This window comes from Agrilus planipennis, unplaced genomic scaffold (assembly GCF_000699045.2).
Source record: "Agrilus planipennis isolate EAB-ADULT unplaced genomic scaffold, Apla_2.0 scaffold18, whole genome shotgun sequence".
NCBI lineage: Eukaryota > Metazoa > Arthropoda > Insecta > Coleoptera > Buprestidae > Agrilus > Agrilus planipennis.
In genome coordinates this window covers 1,146,170-1,172,052 of record NW_020438920.1, presented here as the reverse complement: position 1 = coordinate 1,172,052, position 25,883 = coordinate 1,146,170, and the positions used below count along the sequence as shown (strand labels likewise).

Genomic DNA, 25,883 nt, shown 5'->3' with positions numbered 1-25,883 from the left:
AAAAGTAAGCATATATAAAAGTATATATACATACATATGTATTTACATATGATGGCGGAAAATTTAGTTTACAATATGCAAAATATAATTTGTCAATTTTAGACAAGTTCCTGGTTTTAAAAACGATTTTTTTAAATAGATTTTGGCCGAAGAAAAGTCTGTCAGTGAACAAATGGCTCAAGAGCGAGATGCTGCTGAACGCGAAGCCCGTGAAAAAGAAACAAAAGTTCTTTCTCTAAGTCGCGAACTCGACGAGTCCAACGAAAAAATCGAGGAATTAGAACGAGCCCGAAGACAACTTCAAGCCGAGCTCGATGAGTTAGTAAACAATCAAGGAACAGCGGATAAGAATGTGCATGAACTTGAGAAAGCCAAGCGCGCCCTCGAAAATCAATTGGCCGAATTGAAAGCCCAAACGGAAGAATTGGAAGACGAACTTCAACTTACAGAGGATGCCAAATTACGTCTTGAAGTTAATATGCAAGCATTACGAGCGCAGTTTGAAAGAGACTTGCAGGCTAAGGAAGAACAAGCTGAAGAAAAGAGAAGGCTCCTTATGAAACAATTAAGAGACCTGGAGGCAGAATTAGATGAAGAAAGGAAACAGAGAACAGCAGCAGTAGCAGCAAGGAAAAAATTAGAAGGTAAAAAATATGTAGTCGTTTGTGGTTGTTCCTAATCCGGTAAATTTTTATTTCGCGAATTACCAAAGCTTCCAGTATATTGTTGCTAGCTGCGGAAGTAGATAATGTTAAATATCGTGAAAAAGGATAATATTCATTTCAAAAGAGTGATAATGATAATGTTTTTTCCTTTTGCTACCTTCATATGCTGATTTATACATCGGTAAGTAACGTTTTTGGAAACGTGATATCTGAATAATTATATATCACCTAAGTCATTTTCTCAGATAGTTAGATTGATCTTGAAATTATAACTCAATATTCGTGTGCTTTAAAATCGAATTTCTATGATATCAACGAATAGAAGATGCTTACAGATGACTTGTTTTAGAATTTGAGAGGCAGAAACGTTGTTATTAACTAACAATATATTTTTGCACCAGATGTTAAATATATGTATTAAGCAAAAAAATCTAAACAATTAAGGGTTAAAAGGTTTACATTTGCGTGTAGAACCAACACCATCGTTTCTAATTGGGAGGTTTTCAAGTTAGATAAAGATATCAAAGTAGATAAAGGTTCAACAACACAAACGAAATTGAATTCACGAATAAACGAACTATTCTCTTATTACTGTATGGTCCCTGTAAAATACAAAAATCTCGTCATACTTTAATTTTCGTTTTGGAAAACATATCGGTGCTATTTTTAATTGAAATCAGCAGTATAAATAAAGCTTTTATTTTTATTAGGTGACTTGAAAGAAATGGAGGCTCAAGTCGAATTGCAGTGTAAAGTGAAGGAGGATGCACTAAAACAATTGAAGAAATCCCAACAACAGTATAAGGAAGCTGCCAGAGATGCAGAAGAAGCAAGAACTGCCAGAGATGAATTAGCTGCCAGTAGCAAAGATGCTGAAAGAAAGGTGAAGACATTGGAAGCGGAACTCCTACAAGTCACCGAAGATCTTGCCAATTCTGAAAGAACGAGAAGAGCCGCTGAAGCAGAAAGAGACGAACTACAAGAAGAACTAAATGGAAATGCAAGCAAAGGTACGTACTTCTTAATATTTTTTTGTTTTATATTTATTTGCATTGTATTAAAATGTAAACCGCGAGTGATTAAAATGATTTTTTTAAATAATTTTGGAAATGAATAATGAAGTTGCATAAAATTTAAAAATACCTGTAAGAACATTCCTACGGTGTGAGTACCATTTTTGAAATAGGAAAAAATTCAAATCAAACTATTGGTGTTTTCGAGATAGAAAAGTTACCGCGCGGTGTGTACCGAATATTTCCGAATTTTACCGAAGAGTTTAAATTTCTGATACATTATTCCCACGCTAAGAAGGGAATGTACGTATGTGTGCTATCATTTACTGTTCTTTTGTTTCGACTTTTTTAAAGAAGAAGGAACGGAATATACTTATTATCATATACATCGTAATAGTTATACATATATGACAGTTATTGATGCAAAATGGATTCGTGAGATTTCGGAACTATTCGGTTACTTTCGATAATGTTCGGTAGACACACTGCGCGGTGATCTCGAAAACACCATTTAACTTCTATACAAACAATTAAATATTGTGTTTTGTATGTTTGTTTAATTAAATGACTGTTTTTTTTTTCTTTTAGCGAGTCTTCTAATTGACGAAAAGCGCCGATTGGAAGCCCGAATCTCAGCACTTGAAGAAGAACTTGAAGACGAACAGGGCAATACAGAAATTCTCAATGATAAAGCACGTAAAGCTCAACTTCTTGTAGAACAACTCCAGTCTGAACTCGGCAACGAACGTTCCTCTTCTCAAAAACTTGAATCCAGTCGTCTCCTTCTTGAACGTCAGAATAAAGAATTGAAAGCAAAACTGGCTGAACTTGAAACATCGCAAAGAACCAAAACAAAAGCCACCATCGCATCATTAGAGGGCAAGATTAACAATTTAGAAGAACAACTTGAAGCTGAGGCTAAAGAACGCTATGCTCAACAGAAACAGAATAGAAAATTGGACAAAAAGCTTAAAGAAATGGTCCTCCAATTGGATGACGAGAGAAGGCATGCTGATCAGTATAAGGAACAAGTGGAAAAAGTGAATGCTAGGGTAAAGGCATTGAAGAGACAGTTAGACGAAGCAGAGGAAGAGATTAGTAGAGAGAAGGCGCAGAAGAGGAAGGCTCAGAGAGAATGTGAGGACATGCTCGAGTCTCACGAATCCATGAATAGAGAAATAAGTAATCTTAAAAATAAGCTCAGGTAAGAAAAATTTTACAATTTATTTTTCAAAATACTGTTACCAAGGTTTTAATATTATTTCTCACATTAAATATATTTGTCGGTTTTGGGAAGTTATTTTTGTTGCCTACTTTTTGTGTAGATTCCTATTTTTGCTATGTGTAAGTAAACAAATATGTTTGTTACAAAATCAGAATCGTCTTAAGGAAGTTCTAGTATTTACATTAACTATTTAGAGTATTGGATTTCTTGTAAGATCTAACGTTGTAAGTAAAAATAATTGGAAGTTTTTTATAGCAAAAATTATATCATGTCTCTTGCTTCTTATCAGGGGTAGGCCATTAACTTTGAAGTTCCTGAACCAACTATTGTTTAAGCAGAATTTTAATTTTTTTGAACACTACAAATGTTGATTAGTAGGATGTTGTACTGATTTACTATATAGAAAAAAAAACCTTCAAAATTATAATTTATTGACAGTTCTCGTGACAACTATAATTCAATTTTATAATGAAGTGATATAAAACTTCGTTTGCTTTTCAGTACATTAAATAAAGAAACTCCTANTTTATATCTAACTGACGTAATTCCATATAAATTTGATTTGTTTGAACAGAGCAGATAAACTATGAAATTTTTAACACAATTAGGATAGTATTAATCACTTGGCAACCTTAGCTAAGTCAGTGGTTACGTCGATTTTAAAAACTCTCCGATTCGTATCTATGATTCATAGATTACAGTGGGTATCTATGAAAAATGAGGAATTTTATTAATAATAATAATATTTTTGCTTAATTTGAGAAATCAAGCCTAGAATTTTTAATGTAAAACGTATTTGACACTCGTTTAAATATTTAAGTCGAAGTTGGATCTTACAGTTTTTATTGTTTTTGCTGTAGTTTTAAAGTTAATATTTTATAAAACAACAATGAACTGTTTTCCTTTGTACTTTTTCAGTCAGTTTAAATCATGATATGGTGAAAAGTGACTCATCGGTTTATTCTAAGTTCTTAAGTCTATATTGGTAGGTGGGTGGTGGTTAATTGGCTTGGTTTTTGTTAGTTTCATTTGTTGTTAACACCCTGTTTTAATGTGGAGTGATGTGATAGATATAAACAATAAAATATACATGATTACTACTACCACTACTCTATTACGAAAAAGTACTTGGTGCATGTAAGTTATTTGTCTAAATTAATTCTCTTCTTTAACTGCTATCTATTATCTATGTTTAATTTAAATATTAGAAACCTTAAATGCATGCATTTTTTATTATATGATCCATTTAAAGAAGTATGATGACTTTATGTATTATTAAATTTTTTCAGTTGAATTTTTTGATTGCATGTTTTATTATCAAAAATGAATACATAAAATTTTATTTATTTGTGTATATAACTTGATTTATTGTAGTAACCAAATTGTTATCGAGAAGTATGATGATTGTAGTTTTTTTATTTTTTTGTTTTTTATTGGACCAATGCTATTAAGTGCTATCTTTGCAAATTAACAGCATGCGTTTATTGTTTTATATTCTGACGTTGTTTGTTTTTAATAACTTCTATAACTTTAGTTAAACAATATTTTCACAGGATTCGAGGTCCATATAGGAATGGGTAAAAGTCCAATTCGCTGTAAATTCATTTAAAAAGTTAACATTTTTAATATTTTCCGTATCTGCTCCGAAGTTTTTTAATTTTTCAATACAGCTTTGGAGAAAATACTAGCAATATGTTTAATAAAAAAATGGTTTTGAAAATTTAAAACTGCTCAAGAAATAGCGTCGAAACATATTTGTTGTTTTCATGTTGTTTTTGAAAAATTATTTATTACTATTATAGGTATGGTTTTGTAATGTAGGTGCTTTAAATTTTACGTTAAAAGTAACTAAAACATATTGACTGAAATATATTGAAAACGGAAATCATTAAATAATGAATTATGAAATACTCACAAAATAGTATCATTTTGTTGCAGATTTTACATTAGTTTGATTCGCAATTAATTTTATAAAATATTCATGGTTTTGATTAATTAAACGTCATAATCAATTGGGGATTATAACTTTTTTTTACTATTTTTAACAATTTAGAAGTCTGCTTTATTTTCGATTTGTAGATATGAGAAAATTCAAGTATTGTATTTTTACAGAAGAAACACCAGCATGGGTATGTCACGACTTGCTCCATCAAAAAGAGGTTCCCTTCCACCAAATAACGGTTCCGGGGACGACTCCACAACCCAGGACGAAACCATGGACGGAGACGATACCCCAATATAATTTAATACTAAACGCAGAGAGGCTCCTCTTTATTCGATTCGAATGAAACAGTATTAAATTTCCGGCCCTTATAACCATACGGTTTAAAATTAATTTTTGTTTACTTATTCTTTTTTGTTTTTTTTTTTTTTTAATTATAAGTGGATAATTCGGGCCACGAAATCGAATAAAAGTGAGTCGCTTTCGTTGTAAATAAAAAAAAAAAACATATTTGGTACTTACCAATGCCAGCATCAATTAATCTGTCCTATTAAGTTTATATCGCTTTGCTACTAGCGTACTACGACGAGTTTGCAACCTGTATTTCGATTTTTTACTTCACCCTTTAGAAAAGTTGTTTAGGTGCTGTTGTACATTAATGAGATATTAAGATAAATTGGGAGGTAGGAAATTAATATTTAATTGGCTCAATTTGGCAAAAAGAAGACTGAAAAGAATAATATTTGCGTAAATTCATTGTATTTATTCTATACCAAAGTTTTAGCAAATTCCTGATTTTTAGCAAGTTTTTATCAGAATACCACTATCTACTAGCAAATGAAATACTACAGTTAACGGTCAATATCATATATATACGGCTAATAACTTGCTTTTATGGAGACACTTCACTCGATGATTTAGCTGAAGTTAATTCTTTGTTTCTTTTCAAAATAAAGAAAAAAGCTTAAAAATATGAATTTACTCAAATATTGGCAGAAAAAGGCTACTTACACAGGAAACTTCTCTGTAAGTAGTCTGTCATTCTGGCTAATTTTCAAATGATAAACTTGGAAGTTATACTGAAAAGTAGAAGTTTAAATTTTTTATTGAGGTAAGTTAACAAGAAAATGTTCTTCTAATTAATGTGCCTTAATTTGTAAAATTTAGTAGTTAGGTGTACTGTTACGGAGTTCAATTGAATCAGGATTTTATTATTTATTTCATCTTATTGTATTTTATGTTAACTTTGTTGATCAATTTCAATTGTGTTTTTTATTTACTTAATTGATAAAGTAAAATTAATTTAACCAATTTTTTACTATCAGTAATTATTGTTATTAACTTGAGACTTTTCGCTGTTGCTTCAATTGGTAAGGTGTCTGCAAACCCGTCGTTTCGAGCCACTTTACATGCCTTCTGTTGGTAATGCCGTTTAATTTCGGAATTGATTGATGGCAATAAGTCCTTTAGAAAACTTGAAACGTTATTTTTTATATGTTCTTCTTTTAATAAACGGCCTTATATAATTATAAGCTAATGTATAGAAAAGTAACAAAACATACGCATTTTGTTATTTGTGCATTTTTGTAGAGTATATTGTTTGCTAGTGATTTTTCTTGAATTTAAAAATGTTTAATTCCGATCAACTCATGAAGGGATCCGAATGAAGTTCCATGAAGAAAAAACCGGCAAACTAAAATACTGTATCGTAATTACATGCTTTTAACATATGCATTATAGTGATAACAACATGTTAACACTTAATAATTAGCCTAATAATTATTAATGAATTAATAACTGTAGCAACTTTTGATACTTTTTAATATTGTAGAATATATCATTATACATTACTGTATTTTGTAAAAAAAGACTCTATTTAAAGCATGATTTTTTGATATGAAACATTTTGTATAAAATATTCCTTGTACATACTTATTTTTTTTTTTTTCGGAATTGGGCTTTAGGTGATCTTTATATGTTAAATAAATTTAACAAACTCTACTTCTGAAGTTTTTATTCAAGAAAAGATTCCTGATAAGTGCAGGACAGTGTATATGCATAGCGTATTAATCATGGTGGTTTAGTTTTCAGTAAATAATATCGCGTAAATATCTGTGTCTAAATCTTCAAAATTATTTAAAGATAAATAAACGCCATCATTTTACAATTAGAGCATCTAAAGTCTAAGATTCGAATTTGTAAATGAATTTTTTGCCTTTATATCTAACTGACGTAATTCCATATAAATTTGATTTGTTTGAACAGAGCAGATAAACTATGAAATTTTTAACACAATTAGGATAGTATTAATCACTTGGCAACCTTAGCTAAGTCAGTGGTTACGTCGATTTTAAAAACTCTCCGATTCGTATCTATGATTCATAGATTACAGTGGGTATCTATGAAAAATGAGGAATTTTGACGAGTATGGAGTTTGCTTTATTATAACTGTATTGTATAGTAGTAACACATTAGTGAAATGTATTTTAATAATATAATAATGTTGTTTATTATAGTTAAATTCTAATCTACGCGTTCAAGAATATAATAAGTATCTTTAGTGGACATATATATGTCCAATATCGTATAAAAATTAAAACGGATTATCATATAAAGCAGGTATTAGTGACATTATTTAAATGTTATAATACAATTATTTGTGTTAAATTTTAGTGAAATAATGTTTGTGCAATATCGGCATCATATCCCATTAAATAACAAAAATGATGACCACAGCTAAACTTAAGAATAGTAAGGAATCAAAGTACAAATTGTGATATTACAATGTTTAGAAGTAGAAGCTGGTTTGGGGGTGGTTGGGGTCGCCCAAAAAATCCACATTCCATTGAACACTTGAAATATCTTTATAATGTGTTGTCTAGAAATCATACAGTTTCTGAACACAATAGAGGCTTATTAGTTGAAACTTTAAGGTCAATAGCAGAAATATTAATTTGGGGTGATCAAAATGATTCTTCAGTTTTTGAGTAAGTTTAATTTTTTTTTTCTATGTGATAATTGAAGGTTTTTCATATACAGGAACTATTTAACGATTTCATTTTCAGTTTCTTTTTGGAAAAAAATATGTTATCATTTTTTCTGCGTATCATGAGACAAAGAAGTGGTGGTTCTAACTTTGTTTGTGTACAGCTTTTACAAACCTTAAACATTCTGTTTGAAAATATACGAAATGAAACTTCATTATGTGAGTAAATTTTATTAGGTAAAACTTAAAAAAGTCTAAATTTTAATTTGTAGATTATTTGTTATCCAATAATCATGTAAACTCGATAATTGTGCATAAGTTTGATTTTTCTGATGAAGAAGTAATGGCATACTACATTTCTTTCTTGAAAACGTTAAGTCTAAAACTGAATGCTCACACTATACACTTTTTCTATAATGAGGTAAGATAAGAAATTGTAGTAATCAAAATTTATTTATTCTGTAATATTCTTGTATGAACATTATGTCAGTAGTTTATTGATTATAACATTTTGCTAAATTCTTTCATACTTGAAGTGGTTATTATTAGCCAAGCAATTTTTAAAAACTATTCAGAATGTAACATTTCTGATTCATTGAGTAATTTAATTTGAGAAATATAAATAAAAGGCTAAGTAAGTATAGTGAATTTTCCGCAAGGTTAAATTGAAGTCCACATTTTTGCTGAATGTTTCAAGTAAAATAGTTGAATAGTGTTTAATATACCGGGTTGATGGTCTTTGTAAAAGATTGATTGTCTCCCTTTGCTGAGAGAACATTTATTTTTTATTTTGTGTTTATTTGGATCATATAAATTATAAATTACATATTTATTAATAAAACAGTATATCACTTAAAAAAATATCCCAAAAAGCATATATTTTTGAATTATGTTACACACATGCACATACCAGTGTGTGGTGCATTGGGTATGTTTGTGAGCAGTTTATGCATAAAACTATTTTGATAGAGATGCTCATAAACATTGGTCACTTAATGTTTCAGATTTTTATTTACTTGAAAACTGTTGAATATTAAAGGCTTCTATTAAATGTATTTTATCAGTTTAATGTGGTGCCAATATCATACATACTTACATGGCAATGGCATTTACATGGGCATACATTATTATTTGGTAAAAATTAAAGTGTATATTTTAGCACACCAATGACTTTCCATTGTATACTGAAGCAATTAAGTTTTTTAATCATCCAGAATCGATGGTGAGAATAGCTGTTCGAACTTTAACTTTGAATGTGTATAAGGTGGAAGACTCTAGCATGCTAACCTTTATCCGAGACCGTACAGCAGCTCCTTACTTCTCAAATATTGTATGGTTTATTGGAAAGCATGTCCAGGAACTAGACAACTGTGTTAGAAATGATGCAGAGTAAGTCTTATTTTATTTATTAATTCTAGCAATTCTCAATTCCTCTACAACAATGTAATGACAATGAGAATTTTATTTTATTTTTATTTATTTGTTTAAAGAGGAAAAAGAGGATTAACCCCATATTCTGTTATAACATTAGGTCAAATTTGTATGTTTAGTATTTCCATGTCTAAATATTTTGTTTCTTAATCACACAAGAGATAATAATTTGAAAAACTTTACTTACTTAATAAATCAAATAATGAGCTTATTTTGTTAAAATTATACTGTTTACACTCTTACAACTAAGCCACTGCACAAGTTAATTTTTCTAGTTTCTAAACAGGAAAAACAAATCTCGTTAATGAACTTTCTTTGCTTTAAAAAGATATTCGTATATGTGATCATTAGGAAAGATAATTATATTTTTGTGATATTTAATGAAAAATTATGTCAAAGGAAATATTTTGAGATATTTTAATAAACTTTTGATACTGAAATAAAGTGGAATAAGAGATGTTTTTTTATCTTTTTTTCAATACTGTTTTTACCAGATACTCATTTTATTGAGTTAGTTTTAAATGTTTAAATAAAAAAAATTAAATAAGAGTTGGGAGAAGTCAATGTGCTGAAGTTAAGGAATTGTTAAGTTAAGGAGGGTTGAAAATTAAGATTAAGTGTTATTCTAAATTTCGCAGAAGTACTCTTTGGTAGCCATTCTATCTCATTTCTTAATATTTGTAGCCATCAGTCACAAAACAGACTTGCTGATCTTGTGGCCGAACACTTGGACCACCTTCATTATTTGAATGATATACTGTTACTAAACATAACGGATCTGAACCAAGTGCTCGCCGATCATCTGCTCAACAAGCTTTTGATACCTCTTTATATTTATTCGTTAACCTCTCTCCGACACCATGGAACCCCTGAAAATCTGGCAAAAGTTCTCAATCACAATCTAGGTTTAGGCGAAACTCCGCCCTCCACTTTTGCGGGTACTACCACTCTACTCGAAACAAATAGTGGAAAAGTATCTTGCATAGTCGCGTTCTTTTTGCTCTCGCAAGTGTTTCTAATTATCTCATATCAACCCGTTGTCCGTACTCTGGCATGGATAATTTTGAAAACGGACAAACGTACGTATCAAGAAGGGATTGATAAGTTACTGGAAAACTACGAGAATTATAAAAAGGCAATTGACGAGGGAAATACAAATAGTCAAATAGAAATAGCATCGAACGCTAGCAGTGCGGGATCTAAAGAAAATTTAGTAGAAGAGGAGCAAAAGAATATAACGGACGAAGAAAAGGAAAAGTTAGCTACAACTCCAATAGAAACCAACGTTACCGATAAACCGTTTTTGGAAATTGTGTATAATGCTTTGGACTGCACTGATAACGACTATGCTGTTCTGTTTGCTTTGTGTCTACTGTATGCAATTGCAAACAACAAAGGTACGTTCAATGTTTTCTTAAGGCAGTCCTATCGAAATTTTATTTACCGTTAAATAACAATAAATTTTATACTAATCAATAATTGAAACCTATTCATTGACTTTTAACAGAGTAAAAGCTTAAATAATCTTGTTTTTAAAAAGGATCATTTAAGATGTAATTCTTAGTGCTCACTCATCTTTTGCGATTTTTAATAATGAAACTTCTTTTTAACTTAATTTTTTATTGGCTTTTTGTGCTTTACGGGTCTTTTATAAACAAAAAAAACTATGTTGTCTCATTGAAATAACGACCATATTATATATTGCTATTTGTAACGAATTATTCTGTTTCCCTTCAAACAAATTAGTGATTATGAAATTCGGAAATTAAGCCAATTAAAAACAGAAGTTCAGATAATGTTTTTACACTTAAACATTTATTTAGCATATTTATTTATTGAGATTTTGTGAACATTATTTTTTAATAAAATTCAAAGTTACAACTGGTTACATAGTTGCTATCATTTACTTTACGGTTAGTCTCATATTTGTACATACTTCTGTAATATTTCTTCAAACATTGCAGGAGTAACCTCTGATCTTCTGGAACTAGTCCTACGTCCAAAAAAGGTTCTCATTTCGAAACGTTGTACTTCTTCTCCATCACAAACAGCTAAAGATATAAAATATTCGTATAACACATATTTAGTGGAAAAACTCCTCCATATAGTAGTTTTAGCATGTCAACCGTCCTGCAGAATAAGGCTAGTCACTCTGGAATTAGCTTTAAAGTTGATAATTCAATTAGTAATGTGCGACGGTAAAAATGTGATGAACGAGGCGCATAAGGTTTCATTGGAAGCTGCACGGTCCCAAAGCACCGCCCTACTCCGTAATTTTTATAAAAGCGAGGAAATTTTCCTAGACATGTTTGAACACGAGTAAGTATTAATTAATTACTGGTTTTTGTAAATTTAATGGTGACATTGAATTTTTGTTGTTGGATTCAATAAAGGTATTGCGACATGTCTAAAGGCCCTCTGAATGTGGAGTGGTTGTGTATGGATAGTGCGATTTTGTTACCCCCAACGGGGACACCGATGACTGGGATCGATTTTATTAAACGTCTTCCATGTGGTGAGGTAAGCATTTCTGTTACGCATAGAAAATTAATTTAAGCTGGCTTTCAAATTATTTTAATCAATATTTGATGCGTATATTACATTATATTCGAAAGTATTCTAAGAAAATTGGGCTTATCGTTCGTATAAATTATTTGGAAAATTTTAAAATATGCTGGTGATATTTTTGTAATTTCGAAATGTACATCATACAATTAAAGTATTGGACATTATTAAAAAGTAATTTACATTATATTTGAAGAATTATGGAAACAAATTAATTGTTCCATAAACAAAAATGCATCATTTTTGAATCAAAAGAGATTTTTGAAAAATAACTGCCTAAATTATTCCTAGAAATTACTTACCTGTCATACAATTTATAAATAAAGGCATTTTAAAAAATTGGAAGAGGCAATAAGTTCTCATAAGCTTTTACGGTCGGTGTTAAAGACAATTGTTTGAGTTTTTTGGGCTGCGTTGCCGTATATAAAAAAAAGTTTGTCATAGTTGACAATGCCGGAAGCAGGACTAAATCGAGCATGTCATAACTCAATAAGAATATACTGAAGATGTCAAATGCTATGCGTGGCAAGTATGCAGTTAAGCAAAGAACACTGCAGTACAACCCAATAACTCAACCTGCTGTAATTAAACACAACAATGTAACACTTGCTATACAGCATTATAAAAGTTTATTTCTTAGTATATGTACTTCAGCAATTTACGTCTGAGCCAATTTATGGTATTTTGTACGAACCATTAATAAATACATCTATTAAATTTGGTTAAAAGGTAGTTTTTTCATTTTTTTTTAATGAAAGAAATCCGTCATTCAGGTTGAAAGAGCGAGGCGAGCTATACGGGTGTTTTTCCTTGTTCGCGATACTGTCCTTACTCTGAATGGAGAAATGGAAACGGACCTGCCCCTTACTAATCCTCAGAGCTGCGTTCAGATCGACACCGCACTGGACCTGAGTATAGCTCGTTGTGTGTCACTACCACTAGAATTTGACAATCGCTAGAACTATTTTTTTTTACAAATCAATATTTTATTTGGCGCTTCTTATTTTCTTTAGGCTTTACTGTTATTATGATTATAATTATTGTTATTACATTTTGAATGCCATTTATTTATTTTTTCCTAACGGTAATGAATTGGGCCATTTTTATGCAGCTATGTATTCGTTGAGAATAAAAGTTTTTCTTTTGTTAAAGTCAGTACATTATGTCGAGTAATGCATGTGGGTGTGTTTGTAATGCAATATTTGTGAAACAGTTTACTGGGGTTGCAATCTTACAATAGTCGTAACGGGAATTGAAAATACTATTGATAAGATAGTCCATTTTTCCAAACTACAGGGACTCGAGTAACTTCACTAATTGCTGTTGCTGCTTATTTGGATATCTTGTATAGAATAAAAAACAAGTTAGGCATTTCTTTTCAAAAGAATGAAACTGTTAACAACATCCGAAAAGCGCAACGTTCAATAATAATTTAACCATCATTGGCAATTTGGATAATCAGAAATTTGTATAAATGGATTGCTAATACTGTATTTTTGAATTTGAAAATATTTGTGAAGTTTTAGAAACCTATTTATACGCTACATCTGGATAATCCAAAGGTTTTTGCTTGACGGACATATAAAATTCGTGTCTGTACTGTACCAAATGTTCGTTTCGACTGTTATACATAAAAAATACAGGAATAATCTCAAAAAATGGCTCGCAACTCCATAAAAAGTTGTAGCATTCAAAAAATTAATTTTTCTTTAAAAAAATAATTCGTTTATGTTGTAACTTAAATGCGGTTTCTTAATTTTAGTTACTTAAGTACAGAAGACAATAAATCGTTTTTAATTTTAACACACTATCATATTACTTAATTTAAAATATCTTTACTATTAACTTTTTGTGTTCCGAGATTAAGAAAATTTTATTTTAATAACGCAGTGTTGCTTCTAGTTCAAATTTTTTAGTGTTTTATTTTTGTTGATTGGTACCTACCACATCGTCATCTAATGGGAAGAAGGCGGTCTTATTGTGGTCCAGTTCTAGCGGTTGTTAAGATTCTGTGGTAAATGTATTCCACAAGATCTTTTCTTTTTTAATGCGCCTTCTTGGCGCGACTTTTACAGATAACTCGGACCTTATAGCATGTACCGTAGTAGGAAAGGATGGTCAGAAGATTAGAAGATTCCTTGTTATTGATATTATGCAACTAATCCTCGTGGAACCAGATCCGAAGAAGTTAGGATGGGGTGTAGCTAAATTGGTGGGTTTCCTACAAGACATTGAAGTTACAGGAGACAAAGATGATTCTAGATGTTTGCATATCACTATATACCGGCCGCTATCGAATTCATCTGCCAACAGGGTGCCCCTTTTATCTGCTAAGTTTGTCTTTGATGATAATATAAGATGCATGGCAGCGAAACAACGTTTAACAAAAGTAAGTTTTTTAAAGGACAAGGATCAGTAAGTTCCCATTTCCACCCCAAAATAAATAAAACTTCTTTATTTTAGGGTGAAAGTTGGGTCTTATCGACCCTTGTCTACATTGTTTGTTAAAAAAAGAGTTTATTAAGGCAACAAGTGTATCGTTTCGTTAATTTAACGTGTACGTTTACTATTAGTTGATTTTTCGTTAAGTACTAAATATTGTTGCCAAGCTGTTTCATTTGATTGTTTTTCAGTGAAAAGCATTCTCAGTGTCGTGGTGTTTTTTAAGTTTGCAACTGTTTATAAATTAACTCAATACATATACCTATTTTTATTCAAAATGTGGTATATCAAAAATACGTACAATGTACTTACATTTTGTTAAAATAAAATATATTTTCAGGGGAGGATTAAAGCCCGTCAAAAGAAAATGCAACACATAGCTCGACTTCTGGATATTCCTGGACAAACAGGCCCTCCAAGTCCTGCATATGTCGGCGCAGGACATCATCAGTGTCGAGGAAGTGGCTCCCGCCTACTTTTTCATGCTGGCCGGTTGCCAGGATTCGTTACTAGACGTGACAATGGTCCTGGCATTGCACATAGAGCTGATGACACTATCAGGCCCAGAAGTCCCAGTCGTCACACTGGAGCAATAAAGAAAGATGAAAAAACAAAAAAAGAAGCGCAGAGTCGTTCGAGAGAACCTTCTGCAAATAGAAATCGGTCCAGAGAAGGTAGTCCACGAATGCCACGACCTCGTTCAGAAGAAATTCCTCTCGAGTTGATCAAAAAAAGCAGAAATGCCGAGGTAGAGGTCGCGTCAAAAATTACTATTGTTTCTAGGCCACAAACTCCAAAGACTGAAGGAGGAGACGTTGCTTCTTCGACATTATCTTCATTACAAACTCATTCGTCTGAGGAAACGTCATTTATTGCTCAGAATGATGCTGCTAGGACTTCTACAAGTAGTAGTAGCAAAAATAAAGGATTTATCGAAACGATATAATCTTTAGTGAGTGAAGTGCATAGTCTGACGACCAACAAATCTAATAACGTAAGTAATTTTAACACGGGATTGTTGTACATTATTTAGCTACAGAAACGACAGTTTTTTTTTAATAAACATGTAATTTAAGAAAGTGCTACGTAATTTTTTGCAAGTACTTGTTTTATTAATTTAATTTTTGATTGATGAATGATCAACTTTCAAGTGTAAAAATTAGATGCAAAGATATGTTAAACTTTCAAGTTCAGTTTTGCATAAAATACGTATAGCGGTAATGATACACCGGTAATTATTAAGATTTTCGTTTGTGCAGAAAAGTTAGTAAGTAATTAATTTTGCAAGTAAAAATTTATGAATTGAAACTTCAGAAGACAGACATATTCTTAAGTGTTATTTATTTTAAAATATTCAATTTAGCAATATTTTGAAAATATTAATGTTTTCAAATAATGATCATATATATTAAACAACGATAGAAAAGGTCCGTTATTATTTTTCAACTCACATTACCGCAGTTTACAAACATAGAACTCGTAATAACTATTGTCTCAATGGTTATTATTTTAGATTATAGTCTTATCTTAGTTTTATTAGATGGAAGTCACGACAGTAGGTGTCGATCCACATTCTGAGGACTAGGGAGTGCAACGTACTGCGCAAAAGGTGAAACACGCAGACTTGATCTCTGCTGTTTACAGCAGAGAAGAGAGACTAGTATAGAAGTCCAATGCTGGGTTAATAATCCGGACTTCGTTTCGGATAACATGTCGGTAAATCTCGAAGCTTCTTTCATCCGACCGGTAGTTGTCGCTTCGGAAAATCAACCGTTTTTTTTTTTCCTTTGCAAACTTGGCTTACAACAGCAAAGTAAAAAGACTTATGCGTTCTATGATCCCACCACTTCTACTATTTACCCCTGCCATTACTGCGTTCACTCTTTGCTCCGACTCAATACAGCGTTGAAGCGCTCATTTTCGTAGCTACGCCATCTCCTGGTTCTATTTAGAATTTCTTACTCACGTTTTAGTCCTCCATTTGAATTGGACTTCTATACTAGTCTCTCTTCTCTGGTTTACAGCTTAAAATAGTGGAAGCACCACTGAATACAACAGCAGTAGTTTGTCAAGTGTAGAAAGAGATAGAAAAGAAAGTGTATCTTTAGATTCTTTTCGATGTCTGTTGGTTCTCCTTTTGCAAAGGTGTTAGTGAAAAAATTATCTCCAGTTCCTTTTTATGCTTTATGACGACCTCAACACGTCCCCTATATCCTCTTAAGATTACAATTCACCTAGGTGAATTCCAATTTTTATGTAAATACGTTTTTACAATAGATCAGTTCAAAGAATACTACTAATTACATAGTTATAGTTTCTATGAGAGCAGTCAAATCTATGATGAAATCGCAAATCCATAAATTTTAATGATAATATTTGTAGTCATTTTCCAGTTATCCATTATGGTACATGTATGCATATGTACGGAAGTATAGTTTAATCATTTTCAATCCTAATTTTGAAATAATCTATGATCCTGGATCCATGTTTGTCTATGACCTATGTCTTGAACTTATCTGTGGTCTTGAACTAAGTTTGTCTATGAACCAAGTGATGCATGTCAGATTTGATGGACTTACTCAATTAGCGTTCTTTTGTTTTGCTAGTTATTATCGTACTATAAATAATGTATTTATATTTAAGTAATGAATATTGTTGAATGTAACAAATTATTTACAGGATCATAACACAAATTGTGGAGATCGTATGTCGTGAAGTATTGGTCTTTACGATCTTCTACTCTAGAATGTGACTGGCAGAAGAAAACGTAAACGTGCAGTTTTCCATTAGAAATACAGAACATAGTAAAGCGAGAATTTTTAACGACATGGCAATGTCTTGAGTGCACAAAGGGTTAATAAAATTAGAATGGTAAGTAACAACATTGAATAACAATAATTAGAGTATAAAAATGTAATAAAGTTATGAGACACGACTTAAAAGAACTGATGATGGTATACGATTGTGCTCCAGCAAGTAAAGTATGCAAATTTCATAGGACAGTTGCACTCAATTTTTATTATCTATAGGTGTATATCTGTAACTATATATGTGCATGCATTTGTTTAATCATCTCAGATATACAATAGAGTCTGGAAGACACTAAATATTTCCTATTACCTATCACAAAATCTTTTTTTAGAATTTTATTTTTACAATTTAAGAAAAACATTCTAGGTGCAAATTACATTAACTCTTTGCAATAACAAAACCTAAATAAAGAGGTAACTGATAATTTTACCTGGTTTGTTTCTTCCTTAAAAAAATTTGAATATTGTAATGCATTCTTTTTTTATAAATTATTTCCAAATTTTTTTAATTATTTTCAGAATCATTTTAGAAAATACAAACTATATGTTTTTATGTTTATCGGCTATTTGGAAATAACAACATTAATTAAGGAATAAACAAAAAAAATAATGATGAGATCAAATAAGATTGAAATTATGAACCACCTCTGAAAGTTTCGATAAATAACTAACCAAGAACTTAATTCGTTCGTAGAAAATGTAAAAATAGGTGTTAAGTTTTTATTAAATTATCCCTGAAATTACAATTTCTTGAAGTAGCCTTTTCTTCCGTTTTCGACATGAATACTTATAAATCATGGTAGAAAGTATGAAAAACAGAAGATTAGGGAAAAAAAATAGTAGTAGTATTTTTTTAATTTTTGAACAAACGCGATATTTATTCTGCTCGAAATCTGATTAAATATATAGCTGATTACGATATGCACAAATTTTTCTTCGTACATTTGGCTTAATTTATCAAGTGCAGATAAGTAACTCAATTAATCTTTTGTTGATGATACTGCTATAATATCCATAGACAAAAGTTGGCCAATAGTTGAAGATAATATGAATTGTTTTTTGAATAAAATATCTGGATGGCTTGGCTCTAACAGACTTTCGTTATATATAAGTAAAACGGTTTATATAATTTTTGAAAATTATTTTAATAATGTACTTGCTTCGTTAAATATGTATATAAATGGGAAAATATTAAATAGGGTACAAGAATGCAAATATCTTGGAGTAATATGTGACTATAGCTTAAAATGGGATAAGGGTATAGAATCTTTAATTAATAAAATTTTAAAATATGGATTGCTCACAATGTATAGAAAGGGAAAAAGGGAAAGGACAATAATAATTATTTAGATTATAACTGTGTCCTTCTGCTCAATTGTAATAGGTGTTTGTGTTGGATTCAATATTACTTTTTAATGCAAAAGTATTATATATAATTCATATCCAGAGTAACGGTGTAAATATTTTATAACCTGTGCGTTGGTGAAAGCTTGTATTGAATGAATGAATAAATCGATTAAAAATGACATATAACAACCTTTCAACTATTATATAGGTACCCAGATCACCAGAAAAGAACTCATGTATTTACTTTTTAACGTTCTGTTATTACATTATTTGCTATGTCACTACTCAGTAATAAAATTGAGTGTTGTGAGAGTGTTGGTCGTTGATTTATGAGGCGTTATTTAAAAATTTGTTAACAATAAATAAAAGCACTTTTAACTGTTTTAGAAATAGAATTCATTAGTATTCGGTTTAGTAAATTCTATTTCTGAAATATGCGTTTCTTTTTTAGAATATTTTTTTAAGATAATTGACATTTGATAACAGTAAATAAAAGCACGTTTAAATGGTTCATTTAATACCTTAATTATTAAAAAAAAATGTGAAACTAAAAAATTAAAATACTGTATTATACATGCTTTTTAGTAGGACGGCTAAATTAATTAGATATGTCTGAATACTCCCTCATAATATTTCATTTTACAGGAGCATGAAAACTTGGGATACCATGTGTTACGAAACATTGTTTTTTTTTCACATTTCAAAGTAGCAGATCCTGTACTTCTAAGGAAAGCGTGAAGCTGCCTTTTGTGCATTGGAAACGGAGACAATGTGTTACTGTTAAAGAAAGGATTTATGACTTGAATTGGTAAGTAATAATTAAAAATAGTAAACAAAGTCCTAGAAACCTCAATTTCTTAAACATTTGTAATCTTCCTTTATTTACTTTCAATAGACAGATTTTAAACAACGTTTCAGAAATGTCAAAAGCAAAAGAAACTATCTATATGTATATTTTGACTTTAATTTGAGCCAGAAGAAAGGTGATAAATATTAAATATCATAGCAGATCTTTATTTCGCTTATTAATGAATGGTATATTGTACTACATAATTAAATTGTGTTCGTCTGGCGTCAATTTGTTTAACAAATGATGTATTAGAACATAATGCATAGGATGACAAGCATTTCTTTGTATAATACCGTTAGATTGCCCATTATTTAGTTGGGGTTGTAGGTAATTGCGAACTTCAGTTTATCCAAATTTTTTCTAAAACGGTCTAGTTGGCGCTTATAGCTCTGCTACGTTTTGCTGATTTTGCCACAAAAATTAATAAAGAACGTCGATTTGCACTGCCAACCCCTAATTTAAAAACATTTTTATTTCTTGATTATTAATATGTATTTTAAACTCTTGGTTTTGTAAGCGAGTCTTTAATAAGTAAAGAAATTCAGAACTGCTACTGTAACCTGACGCTCACAATACTCTGCAGTGAAGTGGGTTGCCTATATCAAGGACGAGCAGTTGCCAGAAATATTTCAAATTCAAACTATCATGGTATCAATGTTACAGTGCGAGTCGAAACTTGTAAGCAACTAAATTTTGAATTTTAATAATATAATCTACTTTTATTTGGCACATAAGCAGTTTATGAAAGTACATAATTATGATTTTACGTTACTTAACACTGTTAATGTAAATGATTTTTTTTGCACTTTGTTTTGTATATTTCTCTAATGTGGGTATTTTTACCTTGTGTCCTGTACATTACAATTTACAATTTCTCATAGACAAAGTTGCTACTTAATAGTTAAAGTTGCGGAAAAAACTGTTAGCTTTATTTGGGAAAATTGTGATGAGAATATAAAACTATAATGAAGTAATAATAATCAAGGAGATAGATGCTTCTTAATCAAAAATAGCGATTGATTAAGAAGAAACGTAATGTACCCCTTTTTTTCGTAGCATATAGTAACAACGATAAGAACAATACAATGAATTTTTAATCTTCTGTCCAAAGATTGAGAAATTTGTAAATTACTTCCTAGACATCTGAAGTTTAAAATTTATTTCTACGTTTTCAAAAAGCATTGTATTTTTGAAAATATTCGTGTTGTTAAATTGCATACCAAGGAAAAGAAATGAAGTTTTAGTTATAAAACCGTTGTAAAAAAAGGCATGCACCTTCGTTGGCACAAGAATGGAAAAGCAGTTGTGAGTTTGAATTATCTCAATTGAAAATGAACATTTTCCACCCTTATACCAAGGAAAGATGCTTGTCAATTTTTTCATTTTTTCACAACGGTATTACAACTAAAACTTATTATGTTCCTGTATAAGATGAATCTTACATGTTTCTTTTTTGTGATATAAAGAATAGTCTATACGTCTGTAGTCTACATCTTCTATATCATCTTTTGATTTTCTTTAAACACCTAAATAAAATTAATTGACTGCATTATGTATACATATACAAAGTACATATTATGTCATCTTTTAGTACAAAGTAACTGCAAATTATAGGATTTACCTAATAATTTTATAAAAACTTCAAATTCTGAATAATTAACATACATCAAGGTTATTATTAATTCGGACATGGGAGAATTAAACCACAGAAACTGTTTGTTAATATTACTATATCTAATTACTAGAAAAACTTTAATTGCGTGCAATTTTTTTAAAAATAACAATAAGGTACTTCTAAAATTATACTGCAATTACCTAGTTTCCATTTGATTCGTTTAATGTTTAAAAAATTTAATTTCATGCCCGTTTGGTCGAATTTTATTATACTACAGAAATGCGATAAACCCACAAGTCAACATTATCCTGAAGTTATTATAATAGTTTAGACTATTTTTGTTTTGTTGGTCGTGTTCTTTTAATTTAACCGTGTATTTGCGTTGTCAAAGTATGCAATTCGCAGAAATTCAATACTTTTATCATAATGTGTAGTTTTAAATCTCCAAATCAAATAAAATAAGGAAAGTTTATTTCATTACTGTGTAGGAATTCTTATTATTTTCTTATATTCCAGAACATCCGTAATTCAACTTATTGTTAGAACCATTATCTTCTTCACTAACGCGTTCTCTTTCTTAAGTTTCCACTGTCTTTCTCGCTCTTATATTCAGTTATTTTTGGAGTTGTGATCAGGCAAAGCCTTGCTCGGTGCATTATTATATTAAGGTTTCGTAGGGGTAGTATGTTTTTTCCCGTCTGTTAAATTCAACTTACCGAGCTAATTTTTACGCAGAATTAGTTTTAATTTTTCTACGTTTGAAAGGTTAGATTGATTGATTCATACTGTATTATTATTTTTCGCAATTGCCCACAGCATAAATTAAATTGACAAAATTGTTAACGGTTGTGTCTTGAAATAGACGCCAGGTCGTCATTTTAAAATTTTGCCATTTTATTTGTTTTTGACGGTGGTTTTTCATTACGTGTTTTTGTTTTATTTCATGTTTTATTTATTTAATACGAGCGTTGAATTCTTTTGTATCCATTTCCCGCATATATTTTGACTTTTACTTGAGAGAAAGGAAGAAAGGTGAAAATGATTAAATATTTAAATTTTCGGCGGAACAGGTGTCTATTTGTTTATTAATGAATAGTACATTGTGTATCTGTTATTTTAGCAGACACCTTTGATTTATATTTTATTATTAATTAAAATTAGTTAATAATTGTTTTTGTCTGTTTCTACAGATTGGTTAACAATTGAGAGAGATTGGAACTGGCACCCTTTGCTCACTAAAAAGATAAGTTATCCCCTTTGGTGTTTTAGCTGTTAACTTTTTATCTTGGAGATTCTTGTAGTTAATTAAGGTGAGCATACATGCTATGTTATATATATGTAGTGTATTTATTTTATATTAACAGAGAAAAGGACTTGACATTACTTTAACAATGTATCCTGCATGCTGTTTACTTAAAATTAAATTAATTATATCTGAATACTTTTTCATAAGATTTCATTTTACAGGAACATTAGAAGAACTCTGGATACCGTTAATTTATGGAATTATGGAACATTGGTTGTATTAGTCCTCATTTGCCCCAGACAGTAGCTATACTCATGGTCCTAAAGAATTCATGAAAGTGCCTTTTTCCTGGAGTTTGTTCTTGATTTGCTGTTTTCGTCTCCACCTTGCAACATTATGCAGTTAATTCTCAACAGATGAGAGAGCAACTAGAGATGATGTATTGAAACGACAAATTTGCTGCTATGGTATTCCTCTTGGATTTGATTTGCTTTCCACACCTGCAAACTTTGGAACGTCACAATTTACAGTTAATTAAGGTGAGAATGCTTGATATATTTAATTTCAATTGCTCTTTATTAATCTGTTACCACCGTATCTGTTTTTTACAACATAAATTGAAGTTATCATGTATTTACAGTATTGCCCACAGAATCAGTTGACTTTTCAAGCATCTACAATTGAGTGATATTATCATGCATCTTTGGTACTTTTTTTTAACAAATATTGTCTACTGCATAAGATGGCGTTATGGTGCATCCATGATTACTTCACATTTATTTGTCTTTATATAGATCACCATTTTATAATTCGGTTGTTTTAGTTGTTTCTTGGTGCATGTGTTTATTGTGTGTCTTATCTTATTTATATAGGAATGTAATTAATTCTTAATTAATACGTTTTTTGCCCATTTCTGCAGATTTTCTATCAAGTGAAAAAGAATTAAACATCAGTTTGGTCATGCTGAAACAACTGATGTCTACATGGGTAGCGTTTTCCTGGACTTTATTGTTGATTTGCTGTTTTTGTCTTCACCTTCCAACATTATGCAGTTCTCAATGGAGGAGTGAGAGCAACTTGAGATTTATTTGAACTCTACTAAAACGATAAATTTTCTGCTTTGGTATTCGTCCTGAATTTGATTCTGCAGTTAATTAAGGTGAGAGTGCATGAAATAATTAGTTTACAGCATTTAACGTTATCCTGTATTTATAGTATCTTCCACAGAATAAGTTAACGTTCTTCTACATCTATGGCATCTCTTTTAACCTTTATCTACTTACAGTACAAGCTGGCGCTTTCGTGCATCTATGGTACCAGTTAATATTTATCTATTGCTCACACCATTAATTAATGTTATCGTGCATCTATTGGTATTTGTTCTAACGATTCTCTATTGTTCGCAGCGTTAAGTAACGCTATCGCGTGCACTTTGGTACTTCATTTTTTTAACAAATATCTATTGTCGACCGCATAAATTAATGTATTGGTGTATCTATCATTTTATAATTTAGATATCTTAGTTGTTTGTTGTTGCCGGTTTTTACTGTATTTCTTGTCTTACTTACATGGGAGTGCAATGAATCCTTAATTAATACACGATTTTTTGCCCATTTTTGTAGATTTTCCAACAAGTGAAAGAGAGTTAAAGATCTGTTTGGTCATTCTGAAATAACCGATGTATACACGTGGGTGGCGTTTTCCTGGACTTCATTGTTAATTTGCTGTTTTCGTCTTCACCTTCCAGCATTATGCAGTTAATTCTCAACGGAGCAGTGAGAGGAACAGGAGATTTATTAGAACTCTACAGAAATGGCAAATTTGCTGCTATGATATTCCTCTTGGATTTGATTTGCTTTTCACACCTGCCAACATTGGAATGTTACAATTTACAGTTAATTAAGGTGAGAATGCTTGATATGTTTAATTTCAATTGCTCTTTATTAATCTGTTACCACCACTGTCGTCTCCTATGGTGCTTTAGTTGTTAACCTTTCATCTTGGAGGCTCTTGTAGTTAATTAAGGTGAGCATGCATACTATACTTTCTATATGTAGTGTATTTATTTGATATTAACAAAGAAAAAGATTCAGCATTACTTTAACAATGTATCGTGCACATTATTTACTTAATACTTAATTAATTATATCTGAACACTTTTTCATAAGATTTCATTTTACAGGAACATTAGAAGAACTCCGGATACCATTAAATTATGAAATTATGGAGCATTGGTTGTATTAGTCCTCATTTGTCCTGCAAAGTAGCTGTGCCCATGGTTCTAAAGAAAGCATGAAAGTGCCTTTTTTTATTGGGAACGAAGACAGTATGCTGAAAAAGGATTTGTGACAAGGAACTGGTATGTAACAGTATCAATTAAAAATAGTAAATGATATCTTTAGATAACTTCAATTTCTTAGACATTTGTAACTTGCTTCAATAGACAACATTTAAACAATGTTTCAGAAATGGCAGAAGGAGAGTCAATATGGAACAGATCTTTCCATTAGTGTGCATGTTACTGATTTATTCGATTTAAAAATGGTAAATAATTACTTTTTCTTGCCTGTTTCTATATAGATTGTTGTCCCACAAATGAAAAGGAATTGCAGCTAATTTTGGTGCTACTAAAACAACTGATGCTTTTGACGTCTTCACCTTGCAACATTATGCAGTTAATTTTTGCAGTAACAAAGGGAGGCAATTGGAAATTAATTAATTTGGATGCAACTGGAACAAATTATCTGCAGTGGTATCCCTCCTAGATTTGGTTGGTTTGCTCATCACACTGATAGACTTTAGAACGCCACTTTCTACAATTAATTAAGGTGAGAATACATGACTAATCAATATTAATTACTCTTTATTAATATGTTATGAAATTTCTGTTAACAATTATCTATTGTCAACAGTATAAATTGAGGTTATTGTGCATCAATATCATTTGACAGCTTTTATTTTTCACAGAGTAAATTGGTATTTATCATTGATGTATCTATGGAGTTTATCTATCTATGGATTTTCTTTTTAACCTTTTTCTGTTGTCTATGTCGTATTATTTGACGTTAATCTATGGTTGTGATGTAAAATGGTGTAAAATTATTGTTTGTTTATTTTATAATTCAGCTGTTTTACTTGCTTTTTGGTGCGTTTTTATTTGTGTCTCTTAATTACAAGTGTAATTATAATGTTTTTTTGTCCATTTCTGCAGGTTATACAATAAATGAGAGAGAATTAATGTTCAGTTTTGGTTATACTGAAACAGCCCATGTCTACATGGGTGTGGTCTTTCCTGGATTATATTCTTGATTTGCTGCTTTGTCTTCGCCTTCTAACATCATGCAGTTAATTTTCAACCCATGAGCGAGTGCAACTGGATACTTATTTGAATTCCACTGAAATATAAAATTCTCTGCTACAGTATTCCTCCTGAAGTTGGTTTACTTTTCACTCCTGTAAACTTTGGAATGTTACTTTCTATAATTAATTAAGGTGAGGATACTTGATATAATTAATTTTAATTGCTCTTTATTAATCTGTTTGCCACCGTATCTGTTTCAGATCGACGTTGGAGAAGACAAAGATGACCCAGTAGTTGAAATAGTTCTTTATCTTGCATGCTCTATCTAGTAGAATTCATTAAGTTCGTTTTATTCAAATTAATTTTTTATTTTGCATGTTTTTTTTTTTTTTTTATAGTTAATTTGATTTAGTTTTTATTTTGCATGCTTATTTTTGTTCATTTT

The 25,883-nt window shown here is 30.7% G+C and overlaps 2 protein-coding genes and 1 long non-coding RNA gene across 13 annotated transcripts in view; all 3 read left to right on the top strand.

Annotated features, from left to right (window-relative positions):
• Positions 1-6,846, top strand: part of LOC108744086 (myosin heavy chain, non-muscle) — a 71,169-nt gene extending 64,323 nt beyond the window's left edge. For 3 of the 4 annotated variants that reach the window (XM_018479676.2, XM_018479675.2, XM_018479678.1), the window contains 4 exons: positions 140-644; positions 1,376-1,675; positions 2,267-2,882; positions 5,016-6,846. In XM_018479676.2, coding sequence (XP_018335178.1) covers positions 140-644; positions 1,376-1,675; positions 2,267-2,882; positions 5,016-5,145 — 1,551 coding nt within the window. In that variant the 3' untranslated portion in view covers positions 5,146-6,846. Of the gene's footprint in view, positions 1-139; positions 645-1,375; positions 1,676-2,266; positions 2,883-3,821; positions 3,889-5,015 lie in introns of those variants that run through there. The other variant, XM_018479677.1, reaches the window with a different exon arrangement.
• Positions 6,847-6,939: 93 nt separating this feature from the next.
• LOC108744088 (protein CLEC16A homolog) lies at positions 6,940-15,359 on the top strand. 2 transcript variants are annotated; one of them, XM_018479681.2, is made up of 11 exons: positions 6,940-7,464; positions 7,519-7,832; positions 7,911-8,050; positions 8,104-8,252; positions 8,991-9,220; positions 9,947-10,659; positions 11,227-11,581; positions 11,656-11,782; positions 12,601-12,739; positions 13,903-14,216; positions 14,610-15,359. In XM_018479681.2, the coding sequence occupies exons 2-11, from the start codon at positions 7,630-7,632 to the stop codon at positions 15,213-15,215; spliced, it is 2,976 nt and encodes a 991-aa protein (XP_018335183.1). In that variant the 5' UTR covers positions 6,940-7,464; positions 7,519-7,629; the 3' UTR covers positions 15,216-15,359. The 2 variants fall into 2 exon arrangements, with proteins under 2 accessions (XP_018335183.1, XP_018335181.1); XM_018479679.1 differs by having other exon boundaries at positions 12,601-12,751.
• Positions 15,360-16,823: 1,464 nt separating this feature from the next.
• LOC108744070 lies at positions 16,824-25,360 on the top strand. 7 transcript variants are annotated; one of them, XR_003230979.1, is made up of 11 exons: positions 16,824-16,897; positions 16,949-17,140; positions 19,072-19,234; positions 22,082-22,201; positions 22,359-22,676; positions 23,057-23,296; positions 23,760-24,041; positions 24,122-24,162; positions 24,320-24,496; positions 24,604-24,965; positions 25,349-25,360. It is a non-coding gene; the product is annotated as an uncharacterized LOC108744070 (long non-coding RNA). The 7 variants fall into 7 exon arrangements; XR_003230983.1 differs by adding an exon at positions 19,860-19,954 and having other exon boundaries at positions 16,835-17,140; XR_003230984.1 differs by adding an exon at positions 19,794-19,954 and having other exon boundaries at positions 16,835-17,140.
• The last annotated feature ends 523 nt before the right edge of the window (positions 25,361-25,883 follow it).